General features: G+C 38.9%; 1 protein-coding gene across 5 annotated transcripts in view; it reads right to left on the bottom strand.

Moving 5' to 3' along the window:
• VPS50 (VPS50 subunit of EARP/GARPII complex) overlaps positions 1-20,028 on the bottom strand; it is a 194,419-nt gene that overhangs the window by 139,369 nt on the left and 35,022 nt on the right. For all 5 annotated transcript variants that reach the window (XM_077808090.1, XM_077808088.1, XM_077808089.1 and 2 more), the window contains 5 exons: positions 14,676-14,729; positions 10,040-10,110; positions 9,463-9,580; positions 9,341-9,376; positions 5,866-5,948 (listed from right to left, as the gene is read on the bottom strand). In XM_077808090.1, the coding sequence (XP_077664216.1) occupies positions 5,866-5,948; positions 9,341-9,376; positions 9,463-9,580; positions 10,040-10,110; positions 14,676-14,729 (362 nt within the window). The remainder of the gene's footprint in view (positions 1-5,865; positions 5,949-9,340; positions 9,377-9,462; positions 9,581-10,039; positions 10,111-14,675; positions 14,730-20,028) is intronic.

Genomic DNA, 20,028 nt, shown 5'->3' on the forward strand with positions numbered 1-20,028 from the left:
TTTGCACATTAACAGAATATCACACAGTAGTAGGATTCGATGAGTTCACGACAGCTTTCAGATAAATCGTAACACTGCATTAATTTAATCTGACAAATTTGGGTTTTTGTTGCTTTTGTTTTTAAATTAGATGAAAAACATTGTTTTCCAACATTAAGATTTGAAAGGCACAGGTTCCAAGAGGTCTCAAGAGTTGAGCCACCAGAAAACCTGCACACAACTCTGCTGCGCGCGAGCATACACACAGCCCTTCCTTAAATATGTACACTTATTACAGGAAATTCTATCATAGGTGCCCTGTTGTCAGCACCCCCATTCTACCCATCTTTGAAAATGTTGATCTTGATATTAAAGGCTGCTCTTGTGAAACAAAGCTCCAATGGGACAGAATTATAGTTGCTATGTCTCAGCTGTATTTCCTGACTTTCATGCACTTCACTTCTTAACAGTGCTCATATGTGTGTACAGATACAGTTAAGATCTCTTAACTGAATGAGGAGAAAACCATACATTATATAAAAAATGAGTTGAAGTGAAATGAGGAAAAAACTTCATTTACGTTTATGATGTGTCAGCAAAAAGGAAGTAGCTGTGTATCAGATTAAGTATTAAGGGCATCGGACACCTAATTTTTTTTTTCTCTTTCGCAGCAACATCACAAATAGAAACAAAATTTCTATATATGTTTTATATAAAAAGCATGAAACCACAATACTAAAAACTCCATTGAAAAATCATTGGTTTTCCCTGAAGAAAACAAACCATTATCAACCTGACGTTATATTTATGAATTACAACATCAATTTATTAAAAAGTATTTTATGCATATTTTCTGACTCAACCATGTATTTCTGACTCAACCATGTATTAATATTATTTATTTTACCAGAAATGCATGAGACAACTTTGAGGAAAATTAGCTGAAATGTTTACCTTGGAAGAAATATAGGATACAGCAGGATAGTTAAGGCAGGGATTGTTTAAACTTTTCACAACTGAAAGTTAAACTGCCAGCTTGACCACAGACTACAAGTAATTTGCTTAAAAACAACAGACTACAGCCTTTCGTATTATTAATACAGTGTGTGGCCAGCAGAAAGTACTGATCTGAAATTCAAGTTGGACTATGACATGGGCAGGAGTGCCTCAATTTCCCAGGGGCAATACTTTTAATATAAAAGAGAGAGGCTTTACTGTTGATTTCAGTGAGTTGTATTTCAACAAAAATATTTCAACAAATTTTTTTCTGTCCAAAAAAGTGTCATTTTTGTCTAAACCGAAGTGTTGAACGGAAATGTATCAATTACCATGAAAATTTAGTCTGGTAGGTTTTCTCAGGTCCAGGATGGAATTTCTCATCAAAATGAATGTGAGGAAGAAACCTACCCCAGAATAGCTAATAGCCTTGTGGTTAGGGCACTCACTGGGGATGTGGAAGAATCATGTTCAAATCCCTGCACTGAATCAAGCAGGGCAGGGACTGAAACACGGGTCTCCCACCTCCCAAGCTTTTTGGAAATGAAGTTTAAAAGGTCTCATTTTCATTCTGCATTAGAACAAAAACAAGTCTTTAAAGCTCCACATTTTTCACGAAATGGAATTATTTTCTGGACAGCCCTAGTATTCATTCCATGGCCTTTTTTTTACCACCACTGTTTTAAGATGCAACAGAAGCTTGAGCCTTAATCCTGAAAACAGGCACGTATGAACTTTATTCACTGGAATAAAATTATTCATGTGCGTAAATGTTTGCAGGATCAGGACAAAGATTTTTTTGTTGTTCTTGTTTTACATTCAACAGATAATTCTTTTCGCTGTTATAGCTCTTAGAACAGAACAAGAAGTTTTATGAATATGGGATTAAACTAAACCAAATTAAAAACAATACAAGCTGGGGTTTTGTTAGGTTTTGTTTTTTTAAGTTTTCCATCCTGAAGTTAAAAAACCAAGAACAATGAATTACACACACACACAAACATGGCAGATTTAGACTAAAAGAGAGTTACAATTGAAAGCTTTTGCCAAACATTAGAAAAAACACACATCTAACAACCTCCGGGTTTCTCTTTCTACTTCTTTCCTCCATCTCTTTCCACATATACCAGTGGAATTACATGTGAATATTGTTGAATCCATTTTTCTTATAGCTTTATCCAAAAATCTGAGATTAATATATGTTTGCTCCATTTGGCAGCTATTATTAATAGGCAAGTACTGTAATGTTTCTTTTAGAACACTATACATGACAGACCAAGAAATAAGAGTTATTGCAAAAGCTGCTTTAATCAAGAATTTTAGAGAATTTGTAGAAACATAGCGTCTATTTAAAAATCAATGTACTTTCTAAACCAAATGTTGTACAATTATAAAATTATTTCTTGGTCAGAATGCAGGTTTAAACTACTGTAAATGGTGGATTCTCTGTAACATGAAGTCTTTAAAACATGATTTGAGTATTTCAGTAACTCAGACAGAGGTTATGAGTCTATTACAGGAGTGGGTGGGTGAGATTCTGTAGCCTGCAATGTGCAGGAGGTCAGACTAGATGATCATGATGGGCCCTTCTGACCTTAAAGTCTATGAGTCTATGACACTGGATGAATTTTATAAGAAGCTATTAACCATAATTTAGAAACATTAATTCATGACGTTCATTTTATCCACGCAATTACTCAAAACATGTTATAAGGGTTTTTTAATCAACATCCATATAAATAATAAATAATAAGGGGTTTGTCAATCAACAGCCATATAAATCTTAATGAGTGCGTAATGGGGTGGACTAGGCCCAAAGGCCCCCTGCTGGAGACCTCAGGATTCTGCCACACCAATCTCAGGAAAGGAGCAGTGGAGAGGTCCTCCAAGCGGCCTAGAGTGGCTGCAAGGAAGCAGAGGGGCTGCTGGAAATCAATGAGGGGCCTGGAGGGCCATCTAAAAGGACCTGCAGAACAGAGCAGCAGTTAGTTACTGCTTGGAACTGGAGAAGAAAAGACTGCATGCCTGGCTGACTGAGGGAACTGCAGCATAATGGATAGCTCAGTGTGGGCAAGGACTGGGGGTTGAATAAGTAGTTTAGAAGTAAATATGTTCTAAGAATAGAAGGAAGATTATTCAATCTGTGCAGGCCAAAATTCAAAAGCGGTTTTACCAGATACGAACTGTACATTAATCTTTTCTACCATTAAACCTTTGTTACCAAGCTAATCCAACACAAAAATTCTCTTTCTTTAAAGAAACTTTATCCTTAGAACATATAAGGAGAACCTTTTAAGAATGATAGCAACAGCATAATTTTCTCAGTATAGTATCAGATTTATAATGATATGACTTCTGCAGCTGAACTTTGTCACCCATTATCTATAAAGTGACAGTTAATATCAATTTAAATTACACCACTTTTGCTTTACATACTTAAGATAAACTTTGCAGCAATAACAAAAGCTTCTAGAAAATAGAAAAGGGGAAAAGTGATTCAGTGCTAAATGGTTTCTCACCAGCAACTTTCAAATCATTTGTATGCCAAGTGAATTTTAAACAAGAAAACACTGTCTAATTAACCTAACTCTCACAATATTAACAAAGGAAGCATGTCAAATGAACAAATACTTTAGCAGTTTAATAAACCGTCTTCGTAAATATTTATAAGAAATCTCCCAATTTTTCCCCACTTAAAAAAAGATTAGGTGGTTTGTAATACAAATCAGATTAATATTTTCCACACTCCCTTTTGAAACAACAAAAGATATAGACAGTTTGGTGAATAACAAACATCACTACTATGCAGGACACTGGGTAAAGGGAGAAAGTAACCTCTCAACTAATGGAAGATCAATATCAGGCAAAGTATTTCATTATTGAGGTGCTACGTTTTTTGCAGGATGGGTGCTGAACACAGTTTTCAAGATGTTTGAATACTGAAGCAGTCCTGGCAACTGTTCACAAATATCTTTCCCAATGAAAGGTGACACTGTGCTCATTACTATATAGAGGAGGCTTCTGTGGTAAAGATTGGCCCATGTTGCCCTCACCGCCACCATGAATGAGAAGGTAGAAATGAAGTTAGCTTGTACTCAAGAGTCAGAGAAGGAAGATGAGCACTACAAATCCAAGTGGAGGCACAAATGATCATGGATAAGGAACTTAGACTATTGTACATGGAATTTCTAATGGCTGCTTTCTGAAGTACTTCCAACTGATTTAGGCAAGAGCTTATGAAATTTTCTCTTTAAATATATATTATATTCATTTTATAAAATCTAGACAGACCTGTCCAGTCGTTTCTAAACCCTGAAGCTGCAAACACACACAGCAATGAATTACCAAATTAAAATCTGTAATGTTACATACTTTGGCTTCTTTGCACATTCAGGACCAGAAGCTACAGCCATTCTAAATGCAGAACTCCAACTGAAGTCAAGAATTACTCATAATTACTTCAGTACTGCAATAATCCCCATATATGAGCAGGGGGAGGGGAGGGGAGGGGAGGAATGGGGGGGGGGGGGGAGGAAAGAAGCCAGAGCATTTATTTTAATAAATCCTGGCCTGACTGAAGTCCATGGCAAAACTCCCTCTGATATTAATGGTGCCAGAATTTCACTCATAGTTTCTAATTCAAAAATTTTTTTACCACTTTTTCAGAAATGCTGTAGCACAAAAAACTTTAGTCATTCAGTGTCCTATGTTCCCCAAAAGAACATGAGCATGAGGCACACTACAGTGTGTTGTAGTGAACAGGGCACTGGGGTAGGACTCAGGAGTCTCTGGCACTGCACTGCTATGTGACTTTGGCCAAGACACTTCACCTCTCTGTGCCTGTTTCCTCTCCAGTCCTTCATCTGTTTCGTCTATTAAGATTGTAGACTCTTTGTGGTAGGAACCAGCCTCTTACTATGTGTTTGTACAGAGTCTCAGTCTCAGCTGGGGTCTTCAGGTCCTAACATCTACAAATCACAACAGCTGGATAAAATGCTGACAGACCAATCAATGTGCAGCTCATGAAAGGTTAGAATCCCTTGGCATTTTCATTACTTGAAAAAAATCACTGCTGATAGTTTAAAAAGTGTAATTAACTGAATCATAAAATTGTCTTTGTATTACTTGCCCTTTCTAACCAGATACTGAAGGACCAGTGCTGCAATTTAATTGACACCAATTAGCCAACATTAGCAAATATAGGGACAAAGGACTGAAAGGAATCTCCTGAGTCATCAAGTCCAGTCCTATCGCAGGCAACCCTGCCATATAATCCAGTTAACAAATCTATCAAGATCCATCTTAAAATTAGTTAGGTTATTTGCTCCCAATACTCCTATTGGCAGGATGTTTCAGACTTCTCACCTCTGATGGTTAGGAACCCTCTACTAATATCCAGCCTAAATATATTCATGGCCAGTTTATACCCATTTGTTCTTGTGCCAACACTCTCTTACAACTGAAATAGCTCTTCTCCTTACCTGGTGTTCACCCCCTTGATGTATTTAGAGAGCTTAATCATATTCCCATATCAGCCTTCATTTTGCTAGGCTAAACTAGCCCAGCTCTTTTAGTCCCTTCTCGTAGGACAGGCCTTTCATTGGCCTGATTATCCTCGTAGCCCTTCTCCATACCTGTTCTAGTTTGAATTCATCTTTTTTTTAACATGAATGACCAAAATTGCACAGAGTATTCCAGATGAGGTCTTGACAGTGCCTTGTACAATGGCATTAATACTTCCCTATTTCTACTGGAAATTCTCACCTGCTATATCCTAGGATCACCTTTGCTTTTTCACAGCCACATCACTTTGGTGACATTTTATATTCCCCAAAACACTGCATACAAGCTGAAAGCTGGAACCTCCTTAGTAACAAAGCATAACCTTACCTTATACAACTGTAGTGTTTGAAAGTACTGGCTGCTTTCTGACATTCCAAGCACAATTGAATAGCTCCTGGATAGTCCTCCTCCTTAGGAAAAAATGCAATATTGATCGCTAATGTAACTTTTGAAGCAAATACTGCAACATACATTTTTAGACTAAAATTAAATGGAACCATATGGGGGAAAAAAATGCTCAAGAGATCTGTGGTAAGTATGCTACCTGTGAGAAGAGGAATGTTTTCTTAATATATTACACCAGAATCTGCTTTTTTCCTCTAATGATTACACCAATTATATATCATGAGCATCACAGAATTTAAATGCAAAGCCACTGATTATGAATGAAAAATGCAAAAGGACAACGTATAAACCATTTGTTATCAGATACTATTTCAGAATACCGATTTGCAGCTACATTCTTCTGCAGGCTCAAATTTAGCTACAACAAATGTACGTTCGACTATTCATAACCACTATAACAGAAGGACAGGACACTTATAAGATCAGTATCCCAATCATCTTTTAAAAACTGCTATACTTAGATGAAGTAAGCTATTCAGTGCCATAGAGTAAAAATATATATATAAGCAGTACTTTGACTGGAACCCTTAAAACACTACGGAATAAATTCAGAGGTGAGTCTAGAAGAAGTCTAAATTTATGCAATCTATTATACTTTCCAGTCGTTGATCAGCTTAGACCAATTTACAGTGCTCTATATGTCACCTCTAAATTTGGCCCACTAAGCCTGATGGAACTCTAAAGTCATGCAATTCACATGCAAAATGGCCAGAATAGAAGGATGTAGCAACAAAAGCAAGTAAAAGTAGGTCCCAAACTTAAAAATAAAAGTAAATACTCCTCACATCTATTACAACAATTTAGACTCCATTATTCCCACTTACTTGAGCCAGATATTCAAATGTTGTAAATTCATTGACTTAAATATACAATTGACCAGCTGTGAATCTGGCCCACTTATGTTTAAATTACGCCATTTTACTCATGAATTTGGCCTTATGGGTCAGATTCAGAACTCTCCATGTAGGCACAATTCCAAAGCTTATAACGTGTCTGAATATACTTCTATATTTTCATGTTTCCTACACAGAGACCTCAGATTTATTTTAAACCCTCAAAATTCAGAAGCTGCAAACTCTTTTTTCAAAATATAAACATGTAAATTCAGTAGACTGACACCCACTTCACTTATTTGTTTTTGCAAACGTTATACATTAAACACCATACATGAAAACATGCATGAGGAATGCAAAACAAGAAAAACCACAAAGTATACGGTTCAAAGACACTGGTGCAATGAAAAGGGGACAATCTAAGGGGAAAAGAACAGAATTGTCAAAAGCAATGGAACATTCCAACTCACAAATAAAATAATTCTGCCAAGTCATATGTGCACGTTAGATCATACCATAGGTCAGACAAATCTAAGTTATATAATCAGTTCTTGCAATGCCACAAGGCACAATCTCCAAGTTTGGGAGCAATACAGCATAGTCTTTCACAAGGCTGACCTCTTTTAGTAATGCTTATGAAACATCTTTTGCTCAAAACACTCTCCTTGAGCACCAGAGATGGTAACCTGATTCTATCACAGTTATACTTGCTGGGCACATATCCTTGCATCCAGAGTAAAGAAAATCCAAGTAATTTGTTCTCACGGCATGCCTGGGTAATGAGTGCAAGACTTCGTATTTTGATAAATGAATTCCTTTCAAAGTTTCAGTGTCTGTACTAACGTTTACTGACATTTGTTGGGGACAGAAATTCCTTTCTTGGAATAAGAGGATTTAAAAAGTGCTCAGTGACTTTTCAGCAGGCCCATGCAGGAATTTCAGATAGCTGATTCTTTACATTCCACACCTACTGTGAAGGTTTACTGAATAAAAATAAGGGGTTAATTCAAGCAGGAGCCAATGCAGGTATATGGAAAAGTGGACCATTGCTTCAGATACCCCAGTTACCCAATACTTAAAGGTAAACTGCCATTAGCTCTGAAGTTTTACCTCCACCCATATTGAGTTCAACAGCTTGTAAAAACTGGAGGGATAATCCAAGTGGGAAAAATTGAAACAAAGAACTTTGCGGTGGATATAACAAATGGACCCTGAAGGAGAAGGGAGCGAAGGCAAAGACTGAAGGAGGCAAACTAAAGCCCAGTCCCCAGAGGCTGGTGTGTTTACTTTGTTCCCACTGTTGAGATTAAATGATGTTTTGATTTAGGAAGGCTGTGTTGGGTCACTGTATTCACCACCAGTCAGATCTCTAAAAGCAAAGATTTGCAGGTGCCAAACCCAGCCAGACCTGCTGAGCAATCATGGTTGTTACACAGAGTGCTCTACTCTGGGGACCCACTATGAGAGTCAGAGAACTGTAGAATTCCACACCGAGACAGGTGAAGGTGCAGGGCCTGTCACCTCACAGGGTGCACTCAGAAAAACCTGAGAGGGGACAAAGGCGCAGCTGGCCCGGCACCGCAGCACTTGCCTCTCTGCAACTGTCTCCTATTGCAATCCTCTTACCCACTCCATTCTACAAATGACACCCTCTTTTCATTTTCCACTCATCTAAACAATCCTCCATGCTCTGAATGGAAGGCCCTCCCCAGCTCTGTTCACCAAGCCAGAACCTCTCCTCATTCAAATCCCTCCTGAAAGCCCAATTTCTCCATGTTGCAAGTTAAACGATATAAAAAAAAAGTAGCAAGTATAAGTAGCAAGTTAAACGATATAAAAAAAATTAATAGAACTCTCAAAACGTGCATACATCCTGGAATCTTGAGCTTCCTCACACTCTGCTATCTGCTCCCACCCACTGTGGGAGCAGATCTTACAGCAGCAAGGCTGTCCTACTATTCAGGGGAAGGGGGTAAAAAACACAGCTGAATGTCACATACTCAATCTAGTCCTATCCATTGTGTTCTGACAGACGCTTCTGTAGCGAGCCTGTACAGTACATAATCTTGGGTAGTTACATGCTGATATATTTTCCTTTGCCTGTACTAGAAATATCTGCTAACATGCAACCAGATAAACCTCACCCTGTTTGTCCTCCCAGTAAAAGCACATCCTGCTTTAAAACACTGGTGTCAGAAAGGATAGACACATATAAACAAGACAGACCTAACAGAACCCTTATTGTACTAATTAGAGCCTCAACCCGTCAGATCCACATGTTTACAAGGCTCTGCCCATGTGGATCCAGTGGCAGAACTGGAGCCTTGAACAGAATGGCAGGCATCTTCCAGTAGATTAGCAGTTGGTGCCCCATACACAGTATTTCTGACATTAAAAAGCAAAATTTCTGGTAAATCATTTTATTTGCCCTTTTATTTTTTCTTTCTTTTTTTTTTTTTTAAACTGTCCTCTGTGTTAGGAAATAAGAGTGGAAGAAATAAAAAGGATGGAAACAAATGTATTCCCATCTACAATAACCATAAAATAGTTTGAAGTAAACTTACCTCCAACATTTCACTTAAACGTACATCAGTTCTTTGCTAAAAATTGACAGAAAATAAAGAGACATAAGAAAACTACATAATTAAGAAAAATATATTTTACCATTAAAAAAATCTGCACATACCAGTGTTTTTATTGTTCTCAGAGACTTCAGCAGTCCAATCAGCAACTGTCGTTTTCTTTGATTTGCAAGAAGTCCCAAACTAGCTTGAGTAAAACCTTCCTTTGCAATATTCAGGTGCCTGTAGAAGTTAACAATGCACAGAATAGTCTTAGCGAATATGCAAAATAAAGAATTTTACAGCAAATAGTCTAACAGGTAGGTTTCAATGCACATTAGAAACACTGAATGGCCACCACTGCTAGTGAAATTCAGCAATTACAGTAACACCAAAGAGAAATTAGAAAGGTGCAGGTATCCTTTATCTGGAGTTTGTTTTTAGGTCAATGGTCCATTCCAATAGGAGGCAGAACTTTCAGTTCACACTTTGGACTTAAGTACAGGAAGTGACTAGTAATTTTGTGTTAGTACCTACATCAAAAATAGGATATAGTTCTAATAAAAGTAATCATTAGTTCATATTAAAGCAAATGAAGGGATTTCTTTTTGGGAGGGGGGAGAGTAATTTTGTTTTTAAACCATTTTATTCCCTTTCAATCTCTGAACAGCAGACAAGTATGTCACTCAGTATGTACCATACCTTCTTCCATTTGTGCAAATGACTGCAGCTAACTGAAGACCAGTTTGTAAAGATGTAACTCGTTCAAGTTCCTACAGAGAAGCAATATTTCAATTTACTCGTCCAAGAATTATGCATTTTGTGTAAAACAAATCAGATGCTCTCACCGATCTCAAAGTAATTTACATAAACCTATAATCTACTCCCAAACTAAAATACATTTCAATCACCTAATCAGTAAAGGCCAAAGCACTGATGGCATAATGTGATGTTAGCGTTTCCATAAAGGGAAATAAGACAATTTAGAGGTTCTGCAGAAACACTTTTACAGTCGCCCACAAAAAAACAAGCATCTTCAGAACAGATTTGGAATCCATTTTTACTGAAGTTGGAAACAACATAAAAATACTTTTGCTTTATTTATATATTGCAACATTAGCACAAGAATATTCTTATTGCCATTAATGAAATTCAGCCTAATGGAATGATAAAAGCTTCAGGCACACGCACAAAGTTTAATTTGCATTAATAAACCAGATATTGGCAAAGCAGGCAAATATGCTGTACAAAACATTTTGTTTCACAATATTTGGGTATTCACGAGCAATTCAGTACATATCGCTTTGCAATGACCCTTAATTGTAACCTGTTGAATTTAGACTGTGACCTCTTCAGGGCAAGGAATGCAGCTTTAAATTATTTTTTTAAATTCCTAAGATATTTTTGGGCTCTTAAAAAATAATCACCAGGGATTTAAACAGCTATTAGTTTCTCATTATTTGGCAATACGTCATAGAAAGGTTTGCACACACCCTATATACAAGAAAAACTGAACATTTTAAAAATGTATATTGCACTTGTGACAGGGTGTGCACTAGACAAGGATTAATGTCACGTTATGGGCAGAGGAAGTCCCGCCCCGGCCAGACCATGCTCGGCATGCTCCAACTGCTGTTCCAGTATAAAAGGGAGCAGACTAGTTCAGTCTAGGCTGAACACCAAGGAGGAAGGACACTTGGTGGAGGCTCCAAACCAGGAGCTGCTACAGCCACTGACTGCAGGAGACAGGGATCCCAAGAACCAGATAGGAGACCTGTTGCCTACAGCCAACCAACTGGAGTCGGAGTCCCAGGGAGCTGCCTGTGCCAAGGAGCAGAGACCCAGTCAACATATGGACCACAGCTTCAGGAGACAGAGTAGCAAGTGGACCCAGGTGGGGAGCAAGTTGTAACCCAACTGGAGCAAAGTCAGCATGTTGCAGTAGTATCCCCGCTGACTAGGTGGCAGGGAGGGCCCAGTACCCCAGCCATCATTTTCCCCCACCCCAGGTGGTGGCCCCTGACTCTGGCCATTAGGCCGCAGAGTCCTGAATCCAAGGGCAGCCATACTGACTCTGGCCATTGAGCCACACAGTCTTGAGTCCAAGGACAGTCTGGTAAACTGTAACCATGGTGACACCACACCCATGATTTACCCTAAAGAGAGACAGGGTGTGCATACACCACGACAGCACTGTATTTCAAAATGTGTCAGGTACTTTCCAAACATAGAGAAGGGCATGGCCTCTACTTTAAAATTCTACAATACAAAATCTGATTTAATTTTAAAATCTGACCTGATCTAACTTACCAGTTAAATCCAGTTTAAAACCTAGGTCATTCTAACACCATCTTCTGCTCAAAATAATCAAAGATATACTATGGAAGTGAGATATTGCATTCACACAAAAAGTTTTCTCTTTCCTTACTAAGGTCTTTGGTTTAGAAAAGTCAGAAACTAGATCCTGGTTTGAGCAATGGCTTAAATTCTATTCAAAGATTGCTTCCCATTGTACCTAACAATCTCCCCTTTAAAAAAGCTTTGAATAGCTAAGGCTTTTGCAGGGGGTCATGACTTCCTTTTTCATGCAGAAATGCATTTAATAATAAATCTAATCTAATAGATGGCATTCAACTGAAATATTTCTGGCTGTCTGAATTCAGTAAAATTTATCCTTTGGACACACTCAGATTGCACAGATTAGGGACTGGGATGGAGTGCAGCTATTAGGTTCCTAGGGACAAAACCCTCAGTCCAATACCCAGACTGAGAAGCTGGGCAGATGTACTCCCTTCCCTCAACCAGATATGGAGTGGCTCTGCAGTGCCACTTCAACCCAGAAGCTGCAACAGTCCTTCTTTTTTGGGGGGGGTAAAAAGTGCCTCTCTTCTAGGGGAGAACACACCAGAGAATCTGCAGAATGGAAAATCCACTGGCCCGGTCTATTCCCCATTAGTCCCCACAGGAAGTTCTCACAAAACAGGACCCTACTTTATACAGGGGATGCATACCACCTCTGTGACCTCCTCCCAACCATGCAGTGGAAATGCACTCACTTCCAGGGGAACCTGTGCAGGGTGAGGAAGCAAGGATAGGATTTTCTGCTAAATATGACCTATTATCATGAAGTACGGAACACAATTATTAAATACATCCCAGTGAGTCAGTGGGAATGCAAGCGCTCAGCCCCTCAGATAGAATTTTCTTGGACATTTGCAGGATAGGACACCCTATTTTAAAAGTCATGATACTGAATCCAGAGACAAAAATAGCCCCTGAGGAGCCCTAGCTATGCAGTTAACATGCTCAGACTTTTTAAACAGGATTATTGACTAACACAACTAAGGAGTTTTTAAAGTGCCTCTTATTGGCCTGATAGATTTTTGGAACCACTTTGGAACCACTGAAGCACTGTGCACTCTTGTATAAATCCATACATAGTACTATTTCAAGCCACATTAAAAGGCTGCTGTAATATGAAATGAATGCCTACTTTTAATGATGTGTGTGCGCACAATACCCCATTTGGTAATGCAGCCATTTTAAAATTAACAAGATATCAGAAGAACATTATGGAATTATGGATGAGGAAGGGTTTGTAGTAGTGAAACTGTTGTGTACAGAAAATAAACAAGATCCAAAACAGAAACTCCTTGCCAGAGTCTGCATCAATTGTCCATAAACAGCCTCTTTTTTAAAAAATAATTTTTTATTAAATGAAAATGCTTCTGTTTCATATAAGGTGTCAGATAGGGATAAATTAATAATAGTTTTCCTTCACACATGTAATTATAGTTTCACTCTCTGGATTTTAACTTTGGGATGAAAAGACAATACTTGTCACTGTCAGATCGCCTCCTCTTCCAGAGAAAAGTCAGGCTAGAGACATACTCCTGTGAGGATGGAGAAACTGTTTTAATGTTTCACTCTAGGATACTGATGGACCTATCTCATCTGACACTTCCAACTGACTATGGCCCTCAGCCTTTGAACATTCTACCAGTGCTTCAGTGTAATACTATAACAATGTCTTATCAAGAAATATTGACAGGCTAGAATCTAGACACCCACTCTCTTTATGCCTTACCCAAGAGTCACCACAGTTTACAGAAGCTTTGCAAATGATGAAGCAACAAGGAAGAAAGCTGAAGTGTCAGCAGCAAAGGCAATACACTAACTCAAAGACTGAGAATGGGTTATTCTTACACTGGGGAACAGAAGGTTAGTTGTCCTCTCCCTGAGCTTCAGCAAAATCTCATCCAGTGCAACTCTTCAGAATGTGGATATTTCAATACTACTGTGATGGGGGCCTCATTAGAATCTACATTAGACTGGCAAAATGGTGAATCCAAGTTTCCTTGACTCTCATGGTCTAATTTGTTTCTTTGGGGAATCCTCACTTTGATTTGCAGAAAAGATGAACCAGATCCTGGCGGACCTGACCAATCTCATGAGAGCGCTATCAGAATAAGAGGGCATTAAAGCTATCATCTTCTCTAGGGTTTAACCCCGTTTTGCTCATTGAAGTCTCTTGGAAGTGCCATGTCCAACTTACTTCTCTGTTGGACACACTTCTCATGAGTTGGTAAAGACCAGTGGGAAGTTTGGAATTTGTTACTGATGAGGATGGTTAATGCCTTATTCATAGCAGCAAGGTGCAAGCCATCCTTCAACATAAACAGTAATGAGGCTCCTGCTTAAGCCCCCTCCGGCTGCTACCTCATCTATAGCCTCCCATTTCTGGAGCATCTTATTATGATGATGTTGGAGCAGCTCCCATGACATCTCAGTCTTGTGTCCTTGATTCCTATCAGTCTGGTTTTAGACTTTAGTGTAACAATTTAGTTCCTACTGGACACACCACACAATTACTTTTGGATTGTCAATTGGAAAGTCAATGCTAGATTTGTTGGATCTATAGGAAGCTTTTAAAACCACTGACCAAGTAGTTTGCTTCATCTTCAGAGGCTTGTTTGAGCTGATGGAATGCCCTTTTGTTACATTCATTGATTCCTCTGGTAATTAGTAGTAGCAGTGTTCTTTGACAGGGCTTTTAACTGATTTTGCCATTTTTTAAAAAAAAAATAGGGTTGATTTGGAATGGATTACTATATTGATTTAAGCATCTAAGTGCACTGATGATGGGTATCAACATGACTTAAGTAAAACAGCCACAGAATATAAGAATTTAAAGACTACACTCTCCCACTGACAATATGAATGATCAACAATTGTGCCTAAAAAACAGATCAAGCTGAATTACAGTAACATTAGCTGGTGTGATTTAATAATTCACAGAAGGCATTTACAATATAAATACATAAGTTCATTATCTTACCTTAACATATGCAGGCTGCTTTTCAAGAATCAAGTCTGCAACCTTTTTAGATACCTTGAAGGGGAAAATATTACATGTGAGGTATCTGGGAAGTATCCAATCTCTATGCTGAAAGATCTGCATTAAGAACTCTGAAGATTTCCTGTAACTCTTAACATTCTTAATCATTCATTGACTAAATACATATGCCAAGAAAGAAGTAAATGTTCTAAGATAATGACCACACTTCTCCTGCAAGTAAAAACAGGCGTATGTTTACAGCTCCCATTTGGGAATTAGTAGATGTTTTCAAATTAACCTTTTAGCCCTTTACCAGCTAAAGAGCATACTTGAGTAAAAATAGAAAAGATATGGAGCACTGGAGCCTGATATATTCTGTTTTCCACGTTATTAGTGTGCAATTACAAATTAATCACCTACACTGGAGATTAAACAAACTACAAAGGAAACTTTCCTTTCATACAGCTACCATATTATATATAATTTATGCTAGTTTATAATCATCCTGTGCATGGCAAAATCAACTTAAGTTTTCTGTTGGTGTGCAAAACATAAGCATTTTAAATTTTATGTTTTGCACTGCTCTGAATTAAATTGTAAATGAAGGGCTATTCTACTCTGAGAATTATACCCTATATTGAATTTAAAAAACAAACATCTTTTCAGTGTACATACACATAAGAAAAGGTGAACAATGAAAAAAATACCAAATAAGCCATCAGTAATTTATGAAAATCATGTAACATTTCCAGGTTCAGAACAGTTTTCTTCCAGCAAGGGTTAGGGATGTTTAAGGAGACACAGGCTCAGCACCTGAAATGAGGGAATGATTTATGTTGCTCTTAAGCACTTCTCTCCAGAGATGGGAATCAGAGGAGAGTCTGGCTGAAGCAGTCAACCAGCTCATCCATCTTGTTCGCTGAGGAGAAATGAAGATGAAGAGGTTCTTTATGTGTAACAGGTTGCACACCTGCATTGTTAACCATGATGTGAAGCTGGAACCCTGGTCAATCGGCATTTCCTGTGGCAGTCCTCCAGTGGCCATACCAGCTCAATCCCTATTCTTCTGAAACACAACCAGTATAAGAAGGACAGTAGGAGTCTGGCAAGATGTCTTTGGTACCATCAACTGGCAATCTGGGCAAGCGGTGCAGGAGTGTCACACATCTTTATGTATTCCCCCACATACACACACAAAAATCAGTCCAACAATCATAATACAGATATATGCTTCCTTGATTGCCCTGCAGAATGTACGTCATGTGCCTGATAATGTAGTTCTCTTTTACAGGATCAGGGAATTACCAGTTTGTTCTTTATCTCTCCCAGTTTGTATCTGTGAAATGGAGAGACCTTGGCAAAGGGTACCCTGTTCTTGGCAACAAATTCTCATCTCAGACCTGACAGACTAACTGCACTAAACAAATGTCCTACAGGATATTTATCCATAAAGAGTAACTTGTAAGGTAACTACAGAAAGCTCATAAATTGTCAAGATTCATAGTCATTGCAAGATGTACATAGAATCATAGAATATCAGGGCTGGAAGGGACCTCAGGAGGTCATCTAGTCCAACCCCCTGCTCAAAGCAGGACCAATCCCCAATTTGTGCCCCAGATCCCTAAATGGCCCCCTCAAGGATTGAACTCACAACCCTGGGTTTAGCAGGTCAATGCTCAAACCACTGAGCTATCCGTCCCCCCCAACATAGGTAATACTTAAGGAATAACATTTATATTGAAAGTATGATTTATGGACTTGCAGTAGAAATTAGACACCAGGATCTAAGATATCTTGGTGATGACCCATTCAAGCAAGATGGAGTTGTCACCCCTCCTTAGTCAACTGGCAAGGTAATTCAAGGTTCTTTTGTCTACTCTTGCCACATCCCAGAACAGTCAATGGGAAACCATCACAGGCAATTCCCAATGACCAAAAGCAGTTGGAGGTGACAAGGAACATAACAGCAGGCAGGAGATCACCCTGGCTATGAATTGAAACAAACAACTGTTTCAAGTACAAGAATGTAGAGTGAAGCCACTCTATACATTCATGGAGTAAATCCCTAAAAAAAAGGGGGGTGGGGGCAGGGGGCTTTCATGGACCTTAATTTTTGTGAAACCAGCCAGCTCTGCAACAGACCGAATTTTGAAGGGATAGCCTACTTTATTATATAGAAAACGTGACTATTGATATATGTAAACCCAGGTTCAGGTTTCATTATTTTGTTTTGTGTTGTAACCCATCATTTCTATCACTTTCACTTCTAGTTAAATCTTTAGTCCCTAAATAACCTACTTGTGTTTTAGTTTAAGGGCTCGCAAGTGCTACATGGTTTACAAGAGCAGTGGTTTATGACAAAACTTGGAACACTTCACCTCTAGGTGCAGAGGATCTGGAATTTTTGTGAATAGCCAATGTCAGGGGCTGGATATCACAGGGGAATGATGCAAAGGGACTTGGGAATTGAGGTGCACCTATTGTTAATCTGCCTGATGAAAGAAGGGCTGGCATAGCCAAGAGGAGAGCATTTGAGTGGCTGAAAGGGTAGTGCTGTTAGAGAGCTGACTCCCAGCCACCACAAAAAGACTCCCTCTCACTGGAAGCAGAGGTTAACAAGGGGGACTCACAGTACCATCACAGTAACTATCACTGCCTTGTACTTTCATTCAAAATGCAGAAACTGGGCAGCTAAAAGAGGTAACTATTGTATTGTCTACAATTGGTATGGCCCCCTTGTAAAAGGTGTCTGACGGAATCTCCCCAGATCAATCTGGATATGATTCTGTACGATCTCTGGGTCTTGAGTGTTGGCAATTGTCTCTTCTCTTCAGGTTCATTCTGGTGATGTACTTCCCTACCCACTTAAAAACAAAACAAAACAAAAAAAAAAACTTCCCTAGTTCCTCTGTGCAAGTCACTTTTTCTTGCCTATCCAGACTCTCCCTCCCACCTATCCTTGCAGACACAGGTGCCGGCTTCCTCCTTTCCTTGGGGGTGCTTGGCCCTACCCAGCCTCTTCCTGCCCATTTCCACCCCCTCCCCTGAGTGCACCCTGTCCCCACTCCTCCCCTTCATCCTCCAGTGCCTCCTGCATGCCACACAACAGCTTATCGTGACAGGAAGGAGGCACTGGGAAGGAGTGGGAGGAGTTGATCGGCAGGGCTGCCGGTGGGTGGGAGGTGCTGGGGGGGGAGAGGGGGAGCTGGCTGACGGTGGGTGCACCTATGCTTGCAGACCCTTGTTCTGAACTGATCCATACCTTTAAGCAGGAAATATACACTGGTGCTATTCTATTGGTTCAGTTACTAAGAGTTTCATTCACCAGTGTAACCACCACCGTATTGGTAAGGTCTGGGGGTGAAAGGAGTGTATTTCTTCCTCAGAATTTGTCTGTAGTGCTAAAAACAGAAGACTTCTAATACCCATAGCTAGAGCAACTGTGCCAAGCACCTGTCTCAGTCTGTGCTAGAATCTACCCCCACCTCTCAAGCTTTTTGTTTTTTTTAATATATTTATTTACTATTCAAGTTAAATATCTTTGCAGATTCAGCACTTACTTGCAATTGTTCTGTCATGTGAAATGCATTTAAGTTATCACCTTCTGTTCTCTTTTACATAAACATCCCACAAACAATAGCCATACATCCCAGGATTGTCCATCATCATTTATGCAACCATTCTACAAGTCAGCACTACTGATAACATTCAGTTGTGAGTAGGGAAAGCAAGGCCCAGTCACTCCACTGAATGACCATATAATTTGAAAGGTTGCTGAATACCAGTAGTACAATACCTCCTATTTTAGGAGGTTAAATATTCTCTCACACAGTCATCACAACTTCTTCTGATATCAACTGATTTAGTAATTTCATTAGGTAATTAGCATTTTATGCAAAGGCATCTTGTATAATGCACGATTAAACGTACAACTAAGCTAGCACAACTCTTGTTAATATCTTTTCACTTTAGAAGCCAGAAATACAATTCCGAACAATGGGACTGGCAACAACAGTCAATATAAAGAAATTGCAACATGGTATGAAAAACAAGAATTAGTTCAGTTTTTCAAAAATAGAGCTGAATAAATGACTACACTTTTCTGATGCCAACTGAAAATATGGCTACATATGGCACTTTACTAATTAAAATGAAAAGCAAACTGATGTGCAGGTAAGACCCAACTTTCTGCTGTACAGATTAAAGACACAAGCACTAAGATGATATGATACAGACAGTAAAGAGCCCTGAGTGTGCTGGAATCCATATCACATAACAGAACAATTGCAAGTACATGCTGAATCTGAAAAGATATTTAAGATAAATCACTGAGCCCTGTTCCTCACAGAACCACCACATCAAGTAATTTAAGAAAACATGACCAAGATCAATTGTACAAAAGCATGTGGTGAAACCCAATGAAAAAATGGAATATCAAGCAATGTTTTATCACAATCAAGAGGTCATTTTGTACTTAACAAGAAAGTCAATAGAGCATATGTTAAAGATTCAAATTCCAAAAGGAAAAAGCACCACTGCAAATGACTAATATACCTTTAAACTACTACTGTAATTATATATGTCAACTAAAGATATACACACTGAAATTAGGATCTACAGTTATGGAAATGGTAATGTACATCCACCTTTTTAAAGGATGTATTTATCAGATGTGCTGTATCGTCAGTCAATATACTGAAATGACCTAGTCCTGTATGAGCAGTTTAAAAGTAGTGTCATAAATATAAAGGGAAGGGTAACTACCTTTCTGTATACAGAACTAAAAAATCCCTCCTGGATAGAGGCAAAACCCTTTCACCTGTAAAGGGTTAAGAACCTAAGATAACCTCGCTGGCACCTGACCAAAACGACCATTGAGGAGACAAGATACTTTCAACACTGGAGGGGGGCGGAACAAAGGCTCTGTCTGTGTGATGTTTTTGCCGGGAACAGATCAGGAATGCTCTTCACAACTCCTTAAGTTAGTAAGTAATCTAGCTAGAAATGCATTAGATTTCCTTTTGTTTAATGGCTGGTAAAATACGCTGTGCTGAATGGAATGTATATTCCTGTTTTTGTGTCTTTTTGTAACTTAAGGTTTTGCCTGGAGGGATTCTCTGTGTTTTGAATCAGATTACCCTGTAAGGTATTTACCATCCTGATTTTACAGAGGTGATTCTTTTACTTTTTCTTTAATTGAAATTCTTCTTTTAAGAACCTGATTGCTTTTTCATTGTTCTTAAGAGCCAAGGGTTTGGGTCTGTGTTCACCTATGCAAATTGGTGAGGATTTTTAACCAAGCCTTCCCCAGGAAAGGGGGAGTAGGGCTTGGGGGGATAATTTGGGGAGAAGA

Source organism: Eretmochelys imbricata, chromosome 2 (assembly GCF_965152235.1).
Source record: "Eretmochelys imbricata isolate rEreImb1 chromosome 2, rEreImb1.hap1, whole genome shotgun sequence".
NCBI lineage: Eukaryota > Metazoa > Chordata > Testudines > Cheloniidae > Eretmochelys > Eretmochelys imbricata.